The 23,784-nt window shown below is 39.6% G+C and overlaps 1 protein-coding gene across 2 annotated transcripts; it reads right to left on the bottom strand.

Annotated features, from left to right (window-relative positions):
- Positions 1–6,287: 6,287 nt before the first annotated feature.
- On the bottom strand, positions 6,288–23,062 carry LOC117812113 (RING finger protein 122-like). 2 transcript variants are annotated; one of them, XM_034682725.1, is made up of 6 exons: positions 22,526–23,062; positions 17,293–17,449; positions 13,471–13,513; positions 13,334–13,375; positions 11,034–11,116; positions 6,288–10,146 (listed from the first exon to the last, which is right to left on the bottom strand). In XM_034682725.1, the coding sequence occupies exons 2-6, from the start codon at positions 17,400–17,402 to the stop codon at positions 10,026–10,028; spliced, it is 399 nt and encodes a 132-aa protein (XP_034538616.1). In that variant the 5' UTR covers positions 17,403–17,449; positions 22,526–23,062; the 3' UTR covers positions 6,288–10,025. The 2 variants fall into 2 exon arrangements, with proteins under 2 accessions (XP_034538616.1, XP_034538615.1); XM_034682724.1 differs by having other exon boundaries at positions 22,032–23,049.
- Positions 23,063–23,784: the final 722 nt, after the last annotated feature.

A 23,784-nucleotide genomic window follows, 5' to 3' on the forward strand; every position in this document is an offset into this window, starting at 1 on the left:
CTGAAGTCCTTTTTATTGTTATTTGTGCAAACTGAACAGTTACTAATCTCATTTGTTTTCCTAAATGAATATTATTTACGCCTATCACATGTTTCATCTGGTTGCTTTCTTCTCCAAATAATAACTTATGTAAACCTAATGTTGTGTGAAGACACAAGAAAAAGAGGCAGCATGGGGCAGGATAGACTCAGCAGGTTGGCAAAACTGTCACTAGAGAACAGCAGAGCCAGAAATGTGGACTTCAATGATACTGTCACAGACTTTGCTGATCATAAAGCTCACAGGATGAACTTCGTATTAGTGTGTACAGGATTCTCTTTGTTTATTTGAAATTTAAAGTAATGTATACAAGTCTTATAAGTTTGTGAAGACGTGAACAACTTATACAGAGTCTGTGGAACAGATCTCCTGAATGTTGCTGTATTTGAAACCACCTGCTACATGCTACCTATAAATGTAGTATGCAGTATGTTCTGCAACACTACCAACTTGGCCCAAAGGGTCCACAAGAGTAGAATAGCATTAAAGTTCCTCAGTTCCTTTAATATCTTGGATGTCACAAAATAAGACCTTTACATCTGAACAAAAATTGTATTTTATTTATCAAAATTATTCTACACTTTTACATTTTTGTGTCTTTCCTGATATATTTCCAGTAATTTCTCCTAAGCAAGGAACAGAAACTCGATTGTTTTCTCACAGGGTTTCACCGATTCTAAATGGCAAAGTTATAGTTTGTGATAAGAGTCTCCATAACAGTAGAATATTGTAAAACTATAGAGTCCTCCATGTCGTCCCTATACAGCTACCCAAACAAAAGCAACAAAGCTGTTACACAGGGCGAGCAGATGTCTGGAAATCCCCGTCCTGATCATGACATAAAGGATATTTAGTTAGAAAACAAGTGTGTAATGAGAGCTTTTCAAAGATACAGATCGTGATCCATTTATTGACACTGATTAACTGCATGACTGGAGGCACACAGTGCTGCAAAATCTCTATTTTCCCCCAGACATTCATTTGGAGATGAAAAGAAGTCAATGTTTCCTCACAAAGTAATCTCCCAAAAGTAAATATTGAACCACTTGCAGCCCCAGATTTCAGTATTCATTCATTGTTCGGCATGCACTATCTGATTACACAGATAGGAAAGAGGATCCTCATGGGGATGACCGATCCATCATTGAAAAACTCTCAGACTCACAAGTAAAGTAAAGTTAATCTATGTAAAACTGAGTATCAAAAATCAAAAATTTACTTTGAAATGTTGAACAATCTGTACAGCACCCAACACCTTCTTTCCTTTGACCCTCTACAGGAATTAAGGACAAAATCCCTGAAAACCCACTGAAATGTAAAAATGAATGAAACTTCAGAGCAAGTAACAGCAGTTAAAGACATGCATTAGATGTTATGAGTACAGAATGTACCAAATTTATTACAGTATGGACCATGAAGATGACACAATTAGGGATTTGTAACACTTATTTCTCAGCCATGACATTGTAAGCAGCTGTCTAATGCTGTGTAGGCCCCCCTCTCATCAAGTCAAGGTCCTGACCTGATAATACATTGACTCCACCAGATCTCTGAGGTTGTGCTTTGGTATCTGGCACCAAAACCGACTAAAATCAGATCCTTTACGTTCTGAAAGCTGTGAGGTGGAGTGTCTGTCGATCAGGCTTGGTTGTCCAGCATACCCCATAGATGATTGATCGGATTGAGATCTGGGGAATGTGGTCATCAAGCCGACGCCTTGAACTCCTCTTGCTCCTACGCAGCCTCATACACAACAAGCTGTGATGCATTGTTTGTAAGTAACTCCTACAGTTGCTGGTAGATAGTTACTTGATCAAACTACCAGAACCAGAAAGGTTAGGGTTAGAACCAGAACCAAACTCAAACAAATAGAACCAGAACCAAACTCAAGCAAACAGAACCAGAACCAAATTCAAGCAACCACAACCAGAACCAAACTCAAGCAAACAGAACCAGAACCGAACTCAAGCAAACAGAACCAGAAGCAAACAGAACCGAATCGGAACACAAACCAGAACCGAACCCAAGCAAACAGAACCAGAACCAAACACAAGCAAACAGAACCAGAAACAGAACCAGCCTCAAGCAAACAGAACCAGAACCAAACTCAATCAAACAGAACCAGAACCAAACTCAAGTAAACAGAACCAGAACCAAACTCAATCAAACAGAACCAGAACCAAACTCAATCAAACAGAACCAGAACCAACTCAAGCCAACAGAACCAGAACCAACTTAAGCAAACAGGACCAGAACCGAACCAGAACCAAACTCAAGCAAATAGAACCAGAACCAACTCAAGCCAACAGAACCAGAACCAAGTCAAGCAAACAGAACCAGAACCGAACCAAAACCAAACTCAAGCAAATAGAACCAGAACCAAACTCAAGCAAACTGAACCAGAACCAAACTCAAGCAAACAGAACCAGAACCAAACTCAAGCAATTAGAACCAGGACCAAACTCAAGCAAACAGAACCAGAACCAACTCAAGTAAACAGGAACAAGAACCAAACTCAAGCAAACAGAACCAGAACCAAACTGGAGCAAACATTAATAATGTCCTCAGTGCAGGTTGGCATTGAGAAAAATCAGATGCCTCAGCTTGGATGGGCTGATCTGATTTCTCATCTCAGTGAGTATTTGCCCGGTCTTTGAGAAGAACCCTAACCCTAACCCTCTCAGAAGGAACAGATGTAGCCACGATACACAGCCTCCCCTCCATCACCTATATCCTATATCCTCACATGTGATTGGCCGCATGGCCGCCATGCTGACCAAGCAAAGTTCTGCTGTGAGCAGAGCTGGGCTGTAAAAGTTGAGTGAAGTTCAAAAGAGGAAGGTAAAAGGTACTCCAGGTAAAGTTCAATCAAGTTATTCACAGCATCTGGGCAGAGTTCTTATTTGAAAGATTCATGAATATTCAACCAACCTTTTCAGGCACAACAACTTGAGCACCATCAGCATAGAGGTGAAATCAACTTCATGACTGTGAATAATTTGGTCAAAGGTTAAAATATGACGAGAGAAATTCATAAAGCCAAAAACAGAGTCCTCAACATTAAAAATGTAGAAATGTGTATGATATTTATTGTTTTATAGCAGACAGGCAGACCTCTTAATCATTTACAGGCATGAAAGTGTGAAAATCATCAGCATAGAGGTGAAATGAACAATGTGACTGTGTTATATTTGGCCTAAAGTTAAAATATTGTAAGAGGCCCAAAACATGTCCTTGCAGAGCTCCATGTGTACAGTTTAGGGGCAGGACTTCATGTGACATCGATGAGCTTTCTTAAAAACAGTCCTTCCACACTTCCACTCCACTACCATGTTAAGTTTATTTGAGGCTACACTTTAATCTGAAAGAAGCAGATTCCTTCATCAATGAAGGGTAGTGTGTGCGGAGAGGGTGTAAGGGGTGGTATGAGACAGGCCCTTATTGTTTTAAAGCAGAGAGGTAACAGATAACAGAGTAATGTTGATTTCTTTAAATGCTCATGGGAAGAAGAGATGGAGTTATGCAGTTACTCACTATAGGTAAGACACAAACATAAGTATCAACAGCATAGAGCCGAAATGAACTTAATGTCTGTGTGTAATCTGGACGAATGTTCAAATAAAAAGACTACAGCACAAGGCAGAGAACAGAGCCCTGAGGTACACCCTATTATCTTTAAAATGTTTACATTGTATTTTATTTGAAATAGACTACATTCTTTCAAACAAAGCAAGAGTTTTTCAGTGTTGAGAATGAGGCAAGAGATGCCAAAGTGATTTTCCCGTTGGTTGAGGAGTATAATAAAGATCATGGTGTCAGAAGTTATACTGATGAAGCAACGAGGGGATCTGAATCTTAGTAAAACAAAGATCATTGCCCAAGTCATCAGACCGACGTTATGTGAAAGCAGATTTAAAAGGTTCAAAATATTTATCTTAAATATGTTCCTGCTACTGAATAGTGTCCAATTTACAACTGGTAACAAACAGTGATTTTAATATCATTTAAATAGTCTAGATTACCTTTTTTCATATCTCTTTTAACACGATTCAGTGTCATATGTCTTTGTGTTTTACTTATTTACCTGGCTGTAAAATATATTTTGAGACCCTGTAGCTGGAGATGAAGTTGAATTTGACTGTGCTGTGGATAAAAGGTGCATAAACACAAACTTTGCAGAAATTTGAAAATAATATCCACAGACCGTTTCATAGTTATTTTTGTACCCTGCAAAACGTGTGGTATTTTGAGCATTAAGGAGAAAGTAATCCCAACAAAATTCAATCTAATACAACAATATGCTTGCATTTGAAATAAATTAAGTTTAATAGCTTTGACTTTTGAAAAACTTAAAATAAATTGAAATAATTTGACATCCTTCCTTAGATCATCTGCAAACTTGTTTGGTTTTAGGCTTGATAGACGACTGATAAATGAATAAGTCATCTATCAGTGTACATTCAAACAAATCAACTATAAAAGATTCTTTGTAAGGAGGATGATGTCTGGACTTGGGTTTCCCCAACTAATATCAGGGCTTAAGTGTGCTTAGTATGAAAATAGGATCAGTCTTGCCCATACAAATACAAAGTATGCACTCTTAAACATAAAGTCCACAGTGTCAGAACTCTGCCATGCTGTTACACTATCTCTTTGTTCAGGTCAAAACAGTTCTCAGGTAAAACTGTGATTGTTAAAGTATTCCTGAGTTGAACCTTTTAACACTGGTAGTCTTTGGTCTCAGACATGTTAACATGGCTTGGTTTATAGTCCTGATATTGCTTACAATTTTTTCAAAGAACCCATACTGGATATACTGTATGTTTTATGCAGACTGTCATGGATTGTTCCTGGAAAGAAGGAGACACTTTTATTATGACAATAGGGATATGTATGTTAGCCCTTGTGAGCTGCTAGCAATGTTTTAGGCCCCAGGTGTGCATTTGAGTTATTTTAATGGGATGCTTGTGGTTAAATGAGTAAGTACTTAAACTGAGTGGAGCCTTGACCTGAAGGACCTTAGGACATGATGACAAATAATGACAAAATGTACTTACCGTAAAACTTGTTTTATAAGAGACACTTTTTTTGTCATCAAAAAAGTGAGCTGTGTCCTATACCTTGGTGGGACCAGTACACCAGAATATAGTGCGGAGAAAGGTATTGACTCAGAAGGTGAGGTGGCCAATCTAGCAGAGTCCCTTTTTCACCCCTTATCTCTCTCATTAGGTTATTATCATTCATTTAAAGCTAGGGTCGGTGGTCACGGAAAACTAGCATGAATTTGAATGTAGCATTTCCTCAGGACTCTGTCTTCTCAGAGCCCCTGTGGTGAGAGCTTTTTAGACTCTGATCTCTGGACTACAGTCCTGGTCAAAGCACCTCATCAGGTCAGTGGGGACAGGCCCGTGGTCGAGCGAGGGGCAGTAAATAGAGACAGGGGAAGCAGAGACAGGGGACGGGGAGTGCACGCCGGGGAAATTTACGCACAGGAGGCGGGCAGAATGGAAGGACAGGATTTGATTAGTTTCATAAATTGGACCCTAAAGGTTGGATTGGTTGTTTTTTTCCTAGGTTTACTCCGGCTGTAGATAGCGGCTTTTTTGCTCTTTTTTAAGAACACATTATGTATTGATTACCATTTGGACATAAAGATAATTTTAACCAGTGTAACAAAAAGTGTATCTAAATCTGACTACCAACCCCAGCTTTAAGGTAAAGGGTGGTACTATTACGTAAACTAACTTTTTGGAGTGCTGGTTTGATTGAAAAGACACTTCAATCTGAGACAACAGGTGACCAGCAGGGGGTGATGATGCAAGTCTTAGCAAATTGATCGCGCGCATTGGGTTTGTCTATACCTCAAAACTAATCAATGATACTTTTAGGCTAGGCTCAACTACCATGAGGGTAATTGGCAGGGTGGCACTAACAGATGGTACCAGAAAGAGATACACAACTGCAAAGAAATTGCATGTTGCTGAATGAAATGAAAGTCTATACATAAGTTCATCAAAAAAAGATGTAGACCCTCGTCATAATTGTAATTGGGTAATTGTCAATCTTAATGTGCGGAAGGCAGCAGTACACCTCCAAGCATATAGCTTGTTTGAATTTCTAAAATGAGGACCAATACCAGAGGTGGGACAACATGAAGCATGTACACACACAGCTGATCATTTGAACCAGACCCCGCCAAAACAAAGGTAGAAGGGTTTTAGTAGAAAAATACATGGAGTGAAAAGACCTTATCAAAACACTGGCTATATTTTTATTTCAAAGTCATAAAACGTATAGGCATTTACAGTATACACAGTACTCATAGTATATTACATAGTACATACAGAATGAAGTTAATAGTGCACCTCCCTCAGACAAGAAACCAGCTCAAACAGGCTCTTTGTATCAGTGCAGTGAGTCTATTTATATCACTACTCTGCTGAGCAGGTCTGAGAAGCTGAGAGCTTAGATTTCTGTCCGTTCAGTTCTGTCCCACTGGAAAAGATAACATCTGAGTATTTGACAAATGACAGTCAAAGTGTTTTACCATCACTGACACACGATATCTTTCACTGACTGCCAGTTATGAGACAAAACAGGTCACTTGGAATAACAACAAACCCACATATTTGTTATTTGAGCGGTTGATTCGGTTAAATATGGCCATAGACTGCATATTCATGTGGACATAGGCTTAAGGTTGAAAAATGAAACCAATGCTCAAGTGCATTTTACCTGCTTTCTTTTAATGACCAGCAGGGCGAGACTCCAATTGTTGCATTACAAATTTCTATGGAAGCAGATGAGAAAATGAGCCTACTTCTCACTTGATTAACTACCACAATAAACATCATCATGACAATCGTATGGTCGTAATGGCAAGTTTCAAGTCTCCCTATAAAGAGTATTATTTTAATATTTTGGTTACTAAGAAGGTTACGTTTTATGGCGGGGTTATTGAGAAGCTGCTGAAAAATGTCAGTTGTACAAAATGAGACTCTGAGGTGCCATCTTTATCATGTAGTTATTTTTGAAGGCTTTTAAAATTTTGCTAGCTTTAATTAGTTTACCATTCAATGTCCCTGTTAAATTTGGATGCACCATGTCAGCTTTGCTTGCTCATGCAAGACTTAGCAGGTAACTCAGCTTTCACCCCTCTTCAGCTTCCCCCTCTGGTCTAAATATGGTCACTTCTAACTCCAACATGACAAGATGGGGAGGGCCAACATGCCAAATTTCAGGCTTCATCTGATGGATCTATCCACATCTTACAGTCTATGACTGAGCTGAACAGGCATGTTATAGCCTGTAGTTGTCTTTTATATCAGATCCTATATGACTCATCTGTCTTTTAGAGCTTCACTAAGCTTGTCAAAACACCGTAGGATGGAGCTGATTAACTGTGAAACTATGGAAGATTACAAGAAAAATGTACACTGTTCAATCTTGTTAGTTTACAATTGACCTGATTAGTGAAAGTTCCTTTCCACAGCTGCACTTCCATCCCAGTGTCTGCATTTGCCGTCAAATCCGGGGCAACAATGAGCCGAAGGATGACCTAGCTTCTTCAGAGCTGGTATCTGATGGTTGAATTTTCTTATTTCCAAGCCCTGGGCTCTAAACTTGTAGTAAAAGAAACCATCCTATTTATGTGTCTCTTTCTGTCTGCGTGTCAGCTTGGGACAAACTGAAAAAGGCCAGACTGAAGTTGCCATGCAAACATTTCTAGGAGGCAGAACAGCTCTGGAGGCAGAAATAATCTTTTTAGTTTGGTCACAGCAGTATCTGCCTGTGACAACATCCTTCAAATGTGTATGGGCTTGCAAAGCTGTTTGCATGATGCAGTGGTGAAAAGAAGAAGCTATCTATTTCATATCATGAAACTAAACATCTTCCAACTCGCTAAGATCTCTACATTCTGCTGTTAATGAAAACCATTTGTTGATTTGACAGGAAACAAAGTAATATCTCTGTTATAGTTTCTCGAGAACAGCCAAAAAAGTCTTTCAGTGGGTGAATTTAACCACATTTCCCTTCAGGCTGAGGAGTTTATTCAACCATAAAAAAATGCGTTTGTGGAGCCTTTCATGAGAACGAGCCCTCTGAAGCCTGGGGATTGAGAACGATGGCTCATTTGTGGTTCAAGCAAACAAAAGTCCCCTTAGCCTCTAATCTAACTTATCTAATGTCTGTCACCTTTGGTCATTAATACATGTGTTTGAAGTGGATTCGCTATCTGAACACCAATCTCATAAACACTGATTGTTTTTGGTGCCACTTTGAGGCACTTGTGCACAAGCTTACACTGGGATTCCAGTGTTTTTTCAATTACCCTGTTGCTTGTTTTAAATGTTTTGGTGTGTAAATGAGAAGTGGGATCAAACCATTTTAGAAACTGCACCAGTTGAGATGATATAGCTGGAATCTGCCAGGAAATGTGCTTATTCATGTTTAACCTTGCATTCACATACACAACGTCATGAACAAAATTGTGCACAGACTTGCCCATGCATTACTTGTCTTTGTGGAGGATACCTCTAGAGGGCGCACGAGAGAGCAGTGATTGACCCGAGCAATCTCAGGTGACTGTCAAAACACATCATCAGGCCACACTTGGTTTCAATACTTTGTTCTGTGCTTCAAATGAACAGTTCTGGACTTGTCTCCATTAAGTTTTGCAGATTTCCCCAAGAGAACTTTTCTCTTGCCAGCTATTTTAACAGGCATGTTAGTCACTGTGCAGTGTTGAAGACACGTCATACAGATGTGGATGATCGCAGTCTTGGTCTATCAGGGTGTCTCTAAAACTTTGTGCTATTTTTGTGTCCATGCTTTCCGTGTCGTGTCACACAAGCTCTGCCTCTACACTGCCCCTACTGGTCCTTTGTGCTTCTTATTGTGTCCATGTCGTGTTAGTTTTTGGGGACATGCATATCCAACAACCCGATCAGACGCAGGGAACGTATAGCAGCTGTCATGTGCATGCGCAGTCAAAGGCAAGAATGGTCTCCAAGCTCCTGTGATCGAGTTATACAATTTTCAGCAGCTTCTGTGTTTTGCCAGGAAAAATAACTGTTCTTTGTTAACTGGGTCCTGATGTTTGAAGTGAAAAATAAAACACCTGTTTCTGATTTCAAAAATAAAAAAGTTCTCCATAACAAAAGGGTTTATCCCTTCAGAGATCCTTCACATTGTCAGACACTTAGAATAACAATCTGAGGCTATCAGTCCTATAAAATAAACAAAACACGGTTAAAGGAGCGATTGAAGAGCAAGATATTGGAGACGGCTCTGGACCTTCTTGTCATTTACACACCAACAATAGTAAATTTGAACACTGGCATTTATCTGCTAGCAAGTACGCTATTACAGGATTAAAATAAGTCAACACAGACTGTTAAAAAAAGATGAATGACAGAGCAGCTCCCCAAAAGTGAAGCTAAAACATTCTGGGCTCCCCCTACTGACTGGTAGCAGTGTAGGTCATAATGCCTGCCTTCTCTGTGTTAACATATTAAACATTGGTTGGATTATAAAAGCAAAACATGTCTCAAACATGTCTTCTGTTATTGTTATAGGTTCATTTATTTTAGTGGGAATCATGGGACAACAATACTGTGGCTCTGAGAGCTCCCCCCTACAGAGCAGACTTTGGCTACAAACGCACGCTTTCAGCACATGTCTGGGGACATTCTGAATTCACTTTTCTACAGCAGGTGGAGACATAACACCCATCTTTATGTACACTCAATGGTCTCAGTGTGGCAATCTCACCTCATGATCCCCGGATGGGTTCCTAGTCTCTGCGATCATGATTCAACTCGGTCATTTTATAATTTTACCTCCAGAGCATCTTTGCCAGATAAAAATGTTTGCAATCCCAGAACTACAATCTTTTGATGGGATAATGAAACAGGAGTCTCCATGGTGACAGGTGTCAATTGTCTGGAGAGAGCCTGACAGGCTGCTGGATGCATGTCCCCCTCTCAGACCTCCAGGAGACTCTGTGGCCGCTCAGGAGCTTGCGGGGGGTCGGGCTGGAGGCGACATATGGGCTTATTGCACATGGGGCAGACGCTGCGGATCTCTAGCCATTTCAGCAAACACCTGAAAGGTAGAAAGAGAAATTAAGCCTTTTTATTATTAAAAAGAGGACGTAGTAAACTCACGTGAGCAGATGAGTCTGTGTTGAAACATCAAGAATCACGAAACAGAAGCTTAGACAGGGAAAGTGAGAAAGTAAAACCGGTCTTAAAGCTCTATTGTCAATGTCCCACCTACGCTGCAGGGCAAAACCAGGTCTGCAGAAAGCATTCTCATGTCTGCACATGCAAAGACACATGTTGGGAGGAATTCGTTCATTGTTCTCTGCAATGCTCCCTGAAAAAACGTTGCTCGGTATCTCCTTCTAAAAATCCCTTTTTCTCTGTCTGCTCCAGCTGTGAACTCGAAGGCAGGAATCAATCGCGAAGAGGAATTTATGACTCATTCCTCTGGGCTGGTTAGTCAACAATTTGGCTCACTGAGAAGTCAAAATATGAAGACATCAAGGCCGGGATTATATTTTTGTGGTTTTTAGAGAGAGGCATTTGGAGCCACTAAGCGTGGAGCTGCAGACACTCAGGCTGTTCTCGAACAATAAATATGAATCAATAAAATCAGCTTGATTGCATGAAAACAAATTTATACAAAGCTGACAAATTGTTTTTCATTTGAATGCAACTTTGAGAAACTATTTCTCAAATAAAGTCAAATGTCAAATGTTAGCTTAGTTTATTTGAAAAGGGAGAGTGCAGATGAAAAAGTACACGGGTTGAAAAGGCTCTCCCCCTGGCCTTGGTGTATAAAAGAACAAGCATTTAAGAAAAAATAAAAGGGCACAATGCTCAAAGACTTGGCACACATTAGTTTAAAAAGGAACCCGTAGAAAAAACCTCCCCAACAAGCCTGATATGTGAACATCAGATAATTATCAAGCAAGGCTGAAAACTTACTTCTTGTGAAAAGCGTGTGAACATGGACAGACTCCAAGCTCGTCCCGGCTGCGAAACTCTTCTAAACACACCGCACATGTTTGCTGAAAAAGGAAAGTATGCTGGTGAGTTAAAGGCAGATTTCCTGACACAAACACTACCAGACCTGCTATACACTACACAATAATCTACACTACTTAAAATAACACATCAGTTTGAAATTGGAGCTGACTGACACAAAGACAGGAAGTAGTGCTCACTTTATTTTACGGTATATTATTGTGATTATTTCAGAGTGCTGGGAAACTGAGTAATAACACAGCTGATGAGAATTCAAGCTATAAACATAACTCCCTCGCCCCCCTGCTGTATTCCCTCTACACCCATGACTGTGTGGCAACACAGGCTTCTAACACCACTGTGAAGTTTGCTGACGACACACATCATTAGTGAAGTATATCACACAGTGCTTTAATGTGCGACCCCCTCAGCCTACCAGAAAGCAATAAATTCTGTTTTCTAGAAGTGTGCAGGCTGATTGTGACACATGAAGGAAGCAGAATTTTCCAACAATGTTTCTGCCATCATACGGTCATCTCGCTACCACTAATGAATAATAAGACACCTGAAACTAACAGGTTTTTTGGTAGTTGTTAAGGGGACTGGTCAAACACTGATTGTGGCCCTTTTGAGGAAACAGCATTTTGAGTGGAGAGACTTGGACGATGAGGCAGCTGACCCAGAGCGCCTGATCATGTGTGCAGGCAAGATGGTCAGTTTCCAATCTTCCACACTGACCCTGTATGACAGCAACTGGGCCCTACTAACTCTCATGTGTTCTATGGTCCATGTTTTTTGGGCTGATCTCCTGAGACAATGAGATGTCACTACTACCACAGTAGTGTAAGGACAACCACCCCAAAGGAGCTCTTTGTGGATTACAGCAGGAAGGAGCCACCATCAATGGGACAGCAATGGAGAAAGTGGACTGTTCAAGGTCATGTTCATGCTCAAAACCACGTGTACAGCATGCTGCAAAATCAGATTTGGTCTTAATATCTCATCTCTCGATTCTTATACTTCATATTTAAAATGAGGCCAATCCACTGAAGATTTTTTCACTTTTCTACTCATGTTTGGAGCGACAAAATCATTTGAATCCTGAATCTTGCACACATTTTAACATGACTGCAATCACAAAAGGGGGGAGCTAGCAGGTGTGCCGAGCTGGGCTAACTTTCCTGGGCTATTTAATAAAAGTACATTCAGCAGCTGAAATAGAATAAATATGATAAGAATACCATTTTTACACATTACCTAAAGTTGTTACAACTCTGTTTTACTTGAATAAACTTCAACCTTTGATCTGCCACTAGTTTAGCAGGATAATAATTGGAGAACACTTGATTTTCTAGATGTCTACTTTGCAAATGTAACAGTTTCACGTTGTAGTTGAAGTAATTTTCCGACATTAATGGGAAAATACTTGCACTGCAGCTCATTGTAGCATTAAAGCTTTGTTTAAAATGACAGTCATTGCTTTATTTTGCAGCAGGTAAAACCAACTGGTGGACAGTAACAAAGTACATTTACTTGAGTACTGTACTTAACTATAGCTTTTGAGTATCTGTACTTTACTTGAGTATTATTTTTTGGGGTTACTTATTACTTTTACTCCACTACATTCCGAAGACAATTATTGTACTTTTGACTCCACTACATTTCTACTTACGCACTACTTTTGCTTTGAAGTCAGCTGATTAATTTTCTTTTCTGAATCAGATCCCAAAGACCGTAAACTGTTTGTGTACTTGTGTTTGGTTTGTCTAAATTGTGTAGCTGTACCTCAGTTGTGAGTAGATTAAATGAAGATCTACAAAACATCACCATCTATCAAAGCATGTCGAGGTCTGTAGCTAACAAACTTAGTCGTGTAACTTAGTCGCTGTTTATGTTTCATGGTATACTTTTTAGATATGAATTGATGTTTTCTAGATAAACAGAATGTAGCAGAATGTACACCCATGCATTCTTGGACTGCACTCATACTTTGTGAAAATAAGTTTTGAGATATTTTAAGAGGTACTTTGAATACTTAAGTATTTTTTAAAGCAAGTACTCCAGTACATTCACTCAAGTAAATACAACTTTCACTTGTATTGGAGTAATGTTTGACCAGGAGGATCAATACTTGACTTAAGTAATGAAGCTGTGTACTTTGTCCACCCCTGGTAAAACCACAGCCTCTGTTTTCTGTTTATTTAATTAGCACAAGCCACCAGTATTCACCACATTCCCACCATACTGTTCAAAAAACTTACTCCGAGAAGGCTAAGCTTCTTCCCAGCTCCTTTCAAAACAACCTGTGGACCAGAAAAGATTTGTTTAATATGCATCAGAAAAACAAAACAATACAGTCTGAGTAAAAAGCCACCTGGATGTAAAATGAACAGATTACCTCATTGTATCCGTACTGCTCTCTGGAGCCTTGTCGCCTCAGTCTGAAAGCACACAAAACAAAGTTATCATTCTGTGATTTAAGTCATAAAATCTTTCCTGTCTGCCTCGTGGCTCCATATCGGTCTCGTTTGGGACAGGTCCTGTCATGCTGCATGAATCAGCTGAGATTCAAACAGCCCAGGTATTCACACAATGTCAAAGTCAAGTAAGAGCCTGCAAGGCTCAGCACGAGCAGGGCCGTGACACTTTTTGAAACGTGCCAGCATCTGAGATCTCTGATTAAAAAGAGTTACTTTCCTTACACAGTTTATGTGGCTGTAGTGTTTTTCAGACCAAGAGGGATTCTGATACTGGAAGATTGGAGCAGTTTGTCTGGGTCAGAAATCCAAACAGCATATTTCAAAAGTGTGGAAAGAACTAATCGCCCAGATTTCATAAAAAGGAAAGGTATGATTAAAGAAGTAAGACTTATGGAGAAGGGAAGTCAGAGAATAAGAAACATGGAAGATGACTTTAATAAGAGATACAACATTTGGGAAAATCAGGGCTAATAGCAATATTTGAAGCAACAACTGGACCTGTAGCTGCCTCTGACTCTGATCTTACTCCTTCTTTAAAATGTTGCCAGTAGTCCCTGCATAAGATACGATAAGATATGGATAAACATTGATGGCTGTTAGGTTGTTCTGCCTTTCCTTTTGTGTTGCAGGTACAAGTGATTGGTGGGCGTGACTGGAAACACTGGTCCTGTCAGCCTGAGTGGGAGCACACAGGCCCAGTGTTCCAAGTCACTTCAAAAGCTTCCACCTTGATCTTTTCAGAGGAACTCTCTTCACGCGCCTAGTTTGGTTTCATTCTCTTCTTTTTCACCAACACCTGCACAATACATTCTCCACACCCCCACTCGTATACACTGCTGATTCAACTGATGATTACATCTCATGTTTTCTAAAGTATTATTCATGTTTTTGTTAATAAATCAGTTAATTTAAGTGTTCATTGCATTTCTCCTCTTTTGTTTGCCATAGCCTTTTGAAGATGTTTCTCTAGTACTGATTTTGGGATCACAAAGACAGCTCTACATCCACTTACTATAGAAGCTTTGACCATCAGAAACAGGGAATTAGAGGAGACAGACTCTATTCTTCTCTCATATTTCTTGGAGACATTTTTAGAAAACTGTTGAAATGTTAAATAAAAAATAATGTTGAAAATCTGATGTTCTTGATATTTGGTTTGGTTGATATGCAGAATGAAAATTATTACTGCTCTTGGTTAGATATCAGTCTGCACTCTGACACTATCCTATGACCCACAATGACTGAGCTTTATGTTTGTTTGTTTGTCTGTGTATTTTTTTTTTCCTTTAGATTTAGAACCTATTGGTTTGTTTCTGTGAATTATTTGTACAAGAGTATATATTCTTGTCATGTATCCTGGGAATAATACTATAAGTCTTTGTACTAAGCCTTTACATATACTAAACTTACATAGATACCTATTGCTATGAAACGCATGAATGTAGATACACAATGCAACAATTCTCAAGCAGAATTCCATATTTCTATTTTTTGTATTATTTAACTGCTATTTTATAATGTAAAACTACCTCTGCAACTCACCACTGCACTTTATCATATTATTTTAGCCTGTACATATTAGTCAAGCCTATTTGTTGTTTCTTTGTATTTATAGCTAAGGTTATTGTTATTATATTTTTATTTTATTTTTTATTGTAGTTCTTATTCTTATTCCTATTCTTATGCCTTGTACAAAGAGAGCACAGTTTACTAAAGTCAAATTCCTTGTGTGTTCAAGCATACTTGGCGAATAAAGCTGATTCTGATTCTGATTCTGATTCTGATGAGTACAGAACTTTTTGCCGTTTGAAAGTGAAACCCATTATAAGGATCTAAGAATATCCCTGGAAATTGGTCAGATGATCTATCTAACCTTGGTGGCTTAAAGTACTTAAATATATCTGCCATCAATAAATAAATCTACCAATGTCACATGCCCATGCTCTGTTGTTTCCACTTTTCTTTGTGGGAGCAGAATATATTCTAAGCTAAGATAAACATCAGAGCAGGTTTTTCCAGAAATTCAGCCGTCACTGACATAATTACAGCCTGTCTATTTGAGCCTCGAGCAGCGTTCACAGAAACATTTGAGATTTGTCTAATGGCAGACAATTCATGGTGAGCTTCCATGTTGTTTAATAAGTGGCCTGTGCATCAACAGGATTTCTCCAAACACAGAAAATGCCAACTGTCAATGCACAGAGTCAGTCAGTCAGAAATATGGAAATTATAATGAGGAATACTAATGAATTTGTTTCAGCTGGCTGGGTTGGTAATTTGAAATGACTGATTGCAATGAACAGAAACAAAATTACACACAAAATGATGCCAACAAGCTCACTGCAGGAAAAAGAACACCCCCTCAAATTATTAATTTGCTTGCTTATGAAACATGGGAACCATTTTTTTTTTTTTTCGTTTTTTTAAATTGGGGTAAAGTTTAGGGGTACATTTTTTTTCAATAAAATTGTGTTGTTTTATGGAGAGGAATGTTACTGCTGTTTGTGCTTGTTTCACTTCTGCTTGTGCTTGAGTAGGTGTGTTTGCCCTCAATGATTACACTGCAGCCAGTTTGGGGCCAGAAAATACACTTATATTAGGGCAGCAACTTAACAATACATAAGAACCCTCCGATTTTTAAATGTAGTCATAGTTAACAGGAAAATATTAACTTTCACTACGTTATAATTTATACTGTGGTTAGTGTTTTGGTTGTATTATTTTAGTGGCTGAAAATCTATATATATATTTTTACAACAAAGTGTAATTCTGAAGTCATAAAGCATGTATTTTAATGCAACCAATGTATTTTGATAACAATTAAGTTATCACAATTATATTTGATAATCAGTATACATTAGATCACTTGCTCTCTTCCAGTCAGAGTTCAACATTTATGCTTTCTCTGGCTTGTGGAAAAGTGAAATGCAGAAAATCTCTTAACTATTGCAAGAGAAGGAGGAAGAGAAGAAAGGGAAATAACAGAAGAGACATTGAAACATAACACTTGGTATGTGCCTCAGGCTGCAGGTTAAAGATCTGTGATACTTGAAGAGATTCAAATTAGGGAAAGGAGTGATTGTGAGGCTGAACGTTGGACTAATGCCAAAGGCAGAAGTGAATGCATTTAACTGACTGACTTTTGGAGCATGGCTATAAGGTTCAACAATCTGAGGATGTTTACACCTGGTATCATCTGCCTGGATGATCACATCAAAAGTGGATGGCCTTAAATGTAAATGAAACTCAGTGTGCCCTGTTGATGGATTAAAGTTCAGGGGCCAAATTGAACCAATCTAAAATGCACAGTCTAATATGCATGGCAAAACATGTGTGGCCATATTGCACCTTCATGTTTCTAGCCTGGCACAGAACGGACAAACTTGTGAGGGCCACATTTATCTTTGTATTTAGTGGGTGGCCGCTTAAAATGCAGAGGTTGGAAGACGGAGAAAGGAAAGAGTAAGAGAGTGGTTGTTGAACGCCAAAGAACTTGTATTGATGGTAAAAACGTATTATGTATCACAGCAGCTTCATAATGAAGGTTAGGTGTTTTCATGTACAGTGGGAAGGTAAGATCAGATCACAAGGGATAACTGGAGACACATTTGGAGATGCATGCTAATGCAAAGTTTGACGATCATATTCAGAGCTGGACAACTGTGATCAAATGATTGCATGTTAACACCCGCTCAAAACGACCCCTCTGATTCTTAAAGAGCTATGACTAGTCTTTGTACCTGAACAGGTAGCAGCAGAAGATGAGGCTAAGCATGAGGATGAAGAGTCCAATGCCCAGGACGATGATGTAGACGTTGAGCGGGAGGTGGAAGAGCTCTTCAGACGACATCTTGCAGTATGGGTCGACGTTCTGTAATCCAAGATCACACAGACACCCTGAGAGGACGAGACACATGAATTACAGCTCAGACAGCAGAAGAAATTACATAAACAGCTACAGCAACATCGTTTGGCTTCCAGGACAGAGCTGGACTTATACATATTTATATGATAGAGTTGCGCTAGCACATCCAAAGCATCAGCTGTCACAGATAATCAGATTTATATTCTTGGAAGCACAAAAAGCTTTTTGACAGCACTAATCATAAAGAATTTTGAACTATCCATTGAATATGCATTTATACTGTGACAAATATTAATGCATACCAGTGTGGGAGTGAATACAAATTCATTCAAACTTCCTACACACTGCAAAGAATTAACAGTGAGACAAGAAACACACATTAATACAGCTACTTATTTCATTGCATCAGATCAACACATGATATTTTCATGAAACTGAGTTATTGGATGTTTGAACCAGACATGCTTTTCATCATCTTTGTCCTCACAGAAAGAACAATTGCATTGATGAAACTGAACGTTGATTATGATGCGAATACGCACTCGTGTTTTTTAAATGATTGTGAAAATATGAGTATTTCCATTTTCTTTATATGCATGGTCTCAATGAACAAAGCTGCAGTCAGCTGACTGGGATGTCAAAAATGCAGTTTACATCATGAGACACTTGAGGAAATTCTGCAGAGGACACAAAAAAAAAAACAGAGGTGACTCCACACAAAGTGGGTTAGGGTTGTTTAAAATGTGGAATTTAAAGAATGACACATTTCACCTCAAAGCAACGAGAAGAGGGAGAGCTGAATGAGGAAAAATGTGAACAGAAATATTCCTACAGAAGTCCAGTTCACCTTTTCTAATGTTACCTTCACTGAAAATGTTCAGTGTAATGTGAATGATAACAAATGAGCAGGCTAGTGTGAATTGAATTTTCAGTTTCATGTTAGCTCAACTGCTAAGGAGGCTGATTAAACTCTGTTGCCTTTGGAATCTTTTTCTTTTTCCATACATTATTTTTAAATAGAAAAAAACCTTCTTTAAATCAATATTTTGTGTCAATTTTTTAGTTTTTATCTGGGTAATGAGCAGAGTAATGCCCAGTGAATGTATGGTTGTGCAAATAAGAATCCTGACAGGGTGAGCAGAACCAAAGGTGAAGTGAAAGGGTCGTGTAGTGTTAAAGGGAAGTTTTGACATTTTTTAACCTGGGTGCATTGTTGCATTTTCTATATGTCAACCACAAAACCAACCCTAATAACTGTGATGTAAGCTTTGGGGATAAAGTGCTGGATCATTAATTTTGTACCTTTCCCAACTTTTTAAAGTGGAACCACAACAAGTCGCACAATGATCCAAACCAAAGCGAAGCAGACCTTTAAGTGGAAACCGTAGACTGTAAAATACATGGACATAGTCTCAGTGACGTTGCCCATTTGTTTCAGAAGCTGCCATATTGGAAATGCTGGCGCATCTTAACTTTGGGGGAACTAGTATGATGAAAAGATGTGTAGTTGAGGTGGGCCTTTAGCCTCTTTACCAATCTTAATATATTCTAAACTGCTGAGTTATAAAAAAAGAATAATAATCACCCCCGGTACAATGTGTGCCAATAGAGAAATGAGCTATTCAGACCAAAACCGTTTTTTGAACCAGGCCTCAAATGGACACTGGATGAACTGCAGTTTTTAGCATGTCTGCATTGGCTTCACTTCTCGGGACCAGAGGTTGCCGCTTGGTGGAAACGCAGCTATAGTGACAGATCACAGTATCCTTTCAGTGTGGGTTCATTACTGATATAGTCTGACTTTAGCCATTGTGTTTCTAAACATATCCCATCATACATCACCCTGCTGTCTGGCAGTCCCCTACTTTGTCTTCATTCACCTTCTAAGGTGAGGCCATGGGTGGGATCTTAGGAGACAAACATTTGTAACTTGTAGGGCCTGGCACACATGCTGCTGCTCCACACTGCATCTCTGAAGCTGCGTGTGTCAGATTGCAGGGTACTATTGCCTACAGTGTGGGGGTTCTTGAGCTACAAAAAGTGTTGGAATAAGAGTGAAAGGTGAGATGTGAGTGAAGAGATGTTGAGTAAAAATGGCCAAATAGGTTTATAATTTGATGATGTTTTTTTAATAAATCACGAGAGGGAGAGGGACTTTTGTGTGGAGTTTTATGTAAGGGCAATCATTTTTGACTACTTGATATATTTGAACAGCACTCCTTCACTTTTTAGACGTATGTGCGTGGTTACAGTACATGCTTTTAGTTATTGGTCTAAAAGGGAAACTCTTCTAACATTGGATCATATCCAGCCCCTGCTCCTGCATGGTTTGAATGCACCCATTGTACGTGGCTTTGGACCAATGTGCCAGCCACATTGAAGAAGCCTTGCTTCTTGGCCTAAGTTACCTAGTTATTCGCTGGAGTTTGGGCTTTAAGTAGAAAGATGCATTTTTCTGCCTGAGGGGCTGAAAATGAAACGATAGCCCTAAAATGCGGAAGTTAAGTATTGCATACGGTCTTCTGGTAAAGTGTTGACCTCCTGGTTAAAAAGTAATGCTTTGTATTATGTCGAGGTCACAGCAGGAGAGTGCAGTCTTTAGTTTTACAGTTAAGGTGGAGTGTATGGGGTTTGGGTGAAGGAGGAGGCAGCTGTAATCTTAGCACAGTGTTAAGTGTAAATCATTGATAGTGGAGCTCTAAAAGGTTGGCCATTGTGCAAATGTATGCAGTGGGGACAGGACTGTACCTGAGGGAGTGTAAGCTTTGCTTTTTAATGACTTTTAGGATGGTTGGTTAATCATGGCTCTTATTGTTCATGTCATCATTTTGAATATAAAACTTAACATGAGTAATCTATTTAATCAGTAATTCAGTCTGAAATAAATTTATACCACAGTCCAAGGAATCCAATATGAAATGGGAAGTGCGCCTAACTGTTGCATCACAAGATTTGATGTAACTTGAAGGGAAATTCTGATATTTTAAAATGTGGGTGATATAAAAAATAATAATATGTAACAAAAACTTTTGGAACTGCTCTTGCAGTTCACACAATCCCACCATCATAGACACGGGGAACTTGAAGTGGAAGGCAGCTTGGTTTAAAAAGCAAAGAAGTGACAGTGAGATTGAAAAGTGGCCAATGGCATGCAATACCAGGTACTGCTAGTCCAGCAACATGTGGCATGGCCGGTGTTACGCCGATTTGGGAGCAATGGCATGTGTCAGTCTCCTCAGTACTAAGGCCTTAAACCCATAGGGAAGATAGTGACTGAGAAATTAGAGTTATAGGCACTTGAGTCTACTCAAAGACTTCATTTAGCAACCAGTACAGTCACCCCTGCTTTCCATTAGAAAGAATATTTTTTGGGGGTAATTTTTGAGGCCTTTTTAGCTGCAGTTGGATAGAACAGCTGAAGAAAGAGAGGAAATGTGGGGAGTAGATAGCGGGGGATGACGTGCACCAAAGTGTCATGGCCTGGAGTTCACCATTGACTTCACTTAAGCAGCACCAAGATGGAAAGTGGCTGATGGCATGCATCGCCTAAGGCTGGTAGAATGTTCCAGTAGCATGTGCCATTCTCCTCAGTCATATGCCACTAGTATGCCACTGCACAATTTTTGTTCTTATTAACAAAATAAAGGATTAGAATAAAGAAAGCAAATAAAGAATTTAACTTGTACGTCTCTATAGTATGATGAAAGTGTGGTTGTTTGGTACGTCTGTGATGATATTAAGTATTTTAGCCTTTTCCAGCTGCTAGCCTGTTAGCCTGACCACCATGGCCAGTCAGAGTAATTGATAGCAGATTCACATTAAAGGAACGTTTGATGAAAGGAAATACTTTGTGTGACCAACCTGTTATTAGCAACGTAGCATTAGCTGTTTTTCATATAGCCTATTACAATTTGACTAGCATATTTAAAACTATCATAAAAACTTAGCTGCATGTAATGATGCGATGTAAGATTGTGTTTTATCTGCTATCATTTGCTATGATTAGTTATGGTAGCTAGGCTAGACTAAATTAAGTGGCACACTGGTGGTGTACTTCAGAGATCTGCACATGCCATTGGCGCTCTTGTGGCATTCAGTAGACCATGCCACATGTCGCTGATACTCTGGCATAAAGCGTGGCATGCCAGTGGCCACTTTCTGATCTAGGTGTTGCTGAATCAGAAGTGCCTAAAATCGGCGTTCTTCTCTGATGGCCAGGAGGGGGCGATGTTACTGATTGCAACATAAAAGTCTCTGAGCAAGGTAACCAATAACCATGTTATTTGAAAATCCCAGTCAGTAGTTATCCGTCTAAACTCAGGGTGGTATTACTTTGATGAAATAAAGTTTGAGTAAAGATTACGACCTGTAGGTGACAAGATGCTACCGTTCAATCAGGACAGAGATGTAGCTGTATGTAAACCCTCTCAAATTTCTTTTAGCTTAACAAAAAAACCCACCAACAACCAGATATCACAGAAAATGCCAAACTCTAGGCTTCAAATTTTCATCAGCAATAAAATGGTTGACATTACAAAGCCCTTGTTCATTGCTCATATACAGTCTATGATTTCAAAGTACAAACAAAGGTGCATCTAACATCCTGACACTTACCGCTGCACCACTGGACAGGATGCATCAAATGTGTTTGGTCTGCAAACCCACAAAATCTTTGCAGGTTGTGACCTCTTCAAAGTCTCTCTTACAAAGGAGCAAGTTTTAACCTGCTCGTCACTACTGAGACCTTCAGACTGCTTCACCCTGTTAGATGATAGAGTGGAAGTGCGGTGAGTTAAGTCTGCATGTTAGTAAGCAGACCTGGGCAGAAACTCCTCAAGATGGTATGACCTAAATAACCAGCTGCAAAAATGAAACCTCAGTCTGTTGTGATGATTTACTTCCAAAATCTTGTCACAAGCATCCACATGGTTCAAGATTTAAACTCCCAAATGTGTCAGAGAGAGAACTGTTCCTTTGTTATGTCCACTGGCAGACAAAGAAAACAGTCCTGGAGATGAACCTGAGAGCCTTGAGGATGAAAATACACTAATGTCACTGACAGAATAAGATGATATACTCCAAATCCAATCCGGCAATTATTCATATACCTCTGGAAGAGCTACGTCTGTGTTTTTTTTGTTGTTTGTCTCCTTTCAAAACATCATCACAAGTCTCTCTCCCTCTGTCTTCCTCCTCTTCCTTTCTTCTCCTCCCTCTGTCCTCTCCTTTTTGATGTCCACGTCTTCACGTTGTCCTCCTGTCTGGCTGTGAAATCTTGCCGTGGCCACTTATGGAGAGACAAAGGAAAGGACATGGATGGGTTTCCCAGCAGCACGAGCCAAACAGACAAGCAAGCCTGCAGAGAGGCAGCCTCAGTGTTCCCGTCTCATGTGTCCCTCAGAACAAAGAACACAGGGAGGAACATAACACAGACAGACAGTGTGTCAGTGTGTCCTCTCTTCTCTTGACTTTTTCTCTCTTCTGTCTCTTTCTCTCATTCTCTCTGTTCCTCTCTCTCTCTCTCCTTCCTCGTCTCTGATCTGCACTTCTCGTCTGCAGCTCAGTTTGTAAACAGATCCCTGCTCATGTGATTCGCCGTCTGCATCACAGCTCTTCTTTCAGCGCCCCCTCCTTCCTTCTTCCTCCCTCCCTCTCGCTCTCTCTCCCTCCCTATAGCCGCCTGCCTGCCCTCCCTTTACCTCTTGCACACATACAAATACACACACACACACACACACACACACACACACACACACACACACACACACACACACAAACACACACACACACACACACACACCTCCCCTCCTTCCCTCCTTCCTCTGCAGCTGCAAGCTATTATTGAAGTAGCTGCTGAGCAGATGGCAGACAGGCAGATGTGGAAACAGACTGTGATATGACAGTTATGAGGAAGTTTGTTTGATCCCATGATGTTTACATGATCAATAGCAGCTCGTAGAATTAACTGATTCAAATGAGGAATTTTAATCAATTTTCTGAAGGACTGGGCACAAACTGCCCTCCACCCTCAGGGGACTCGAAGGATTCCAGTTCATTATGTCAGAAATCAGTTTTTTGTAATGTAAGAATGCATAAATGTGTTACTTTGACTGTACTGTAAAGTGCATTTATAACTGGAATGATTGAGGCCTCAAGGTGACACCGGGTTCCTCTTCAGGGGGCCTGAATCAAGCTCGAGCTCTGCATGAGGCACAATCATGAAAACAACTGAATGTTGAAAATTTGAATGAATGTTGATATAAAAATAAGTGATTCTGATAATAACATGCCACAAGAGGACTCCTTTATGAACCAGAGTTTAAAGAGGATGAACACGATAAGGTAAAAACGTAAAAAGGGAGAAACT

Source organism: Notolabrus celidotus, chromosome 4, assembly GCF_009762535.1.
Source record: "Notolabrus celidotus isolate fNotCel1 chromosome 4, fNotCel1.pri, whole genome shotgun sequence".
Classification (NCBI taxonomy): Eukaryota; Metazoa; Chordata; class Actinopteri; order Labriformes; family Labridae; genus Notolabrus; species Notolabrus celidotus.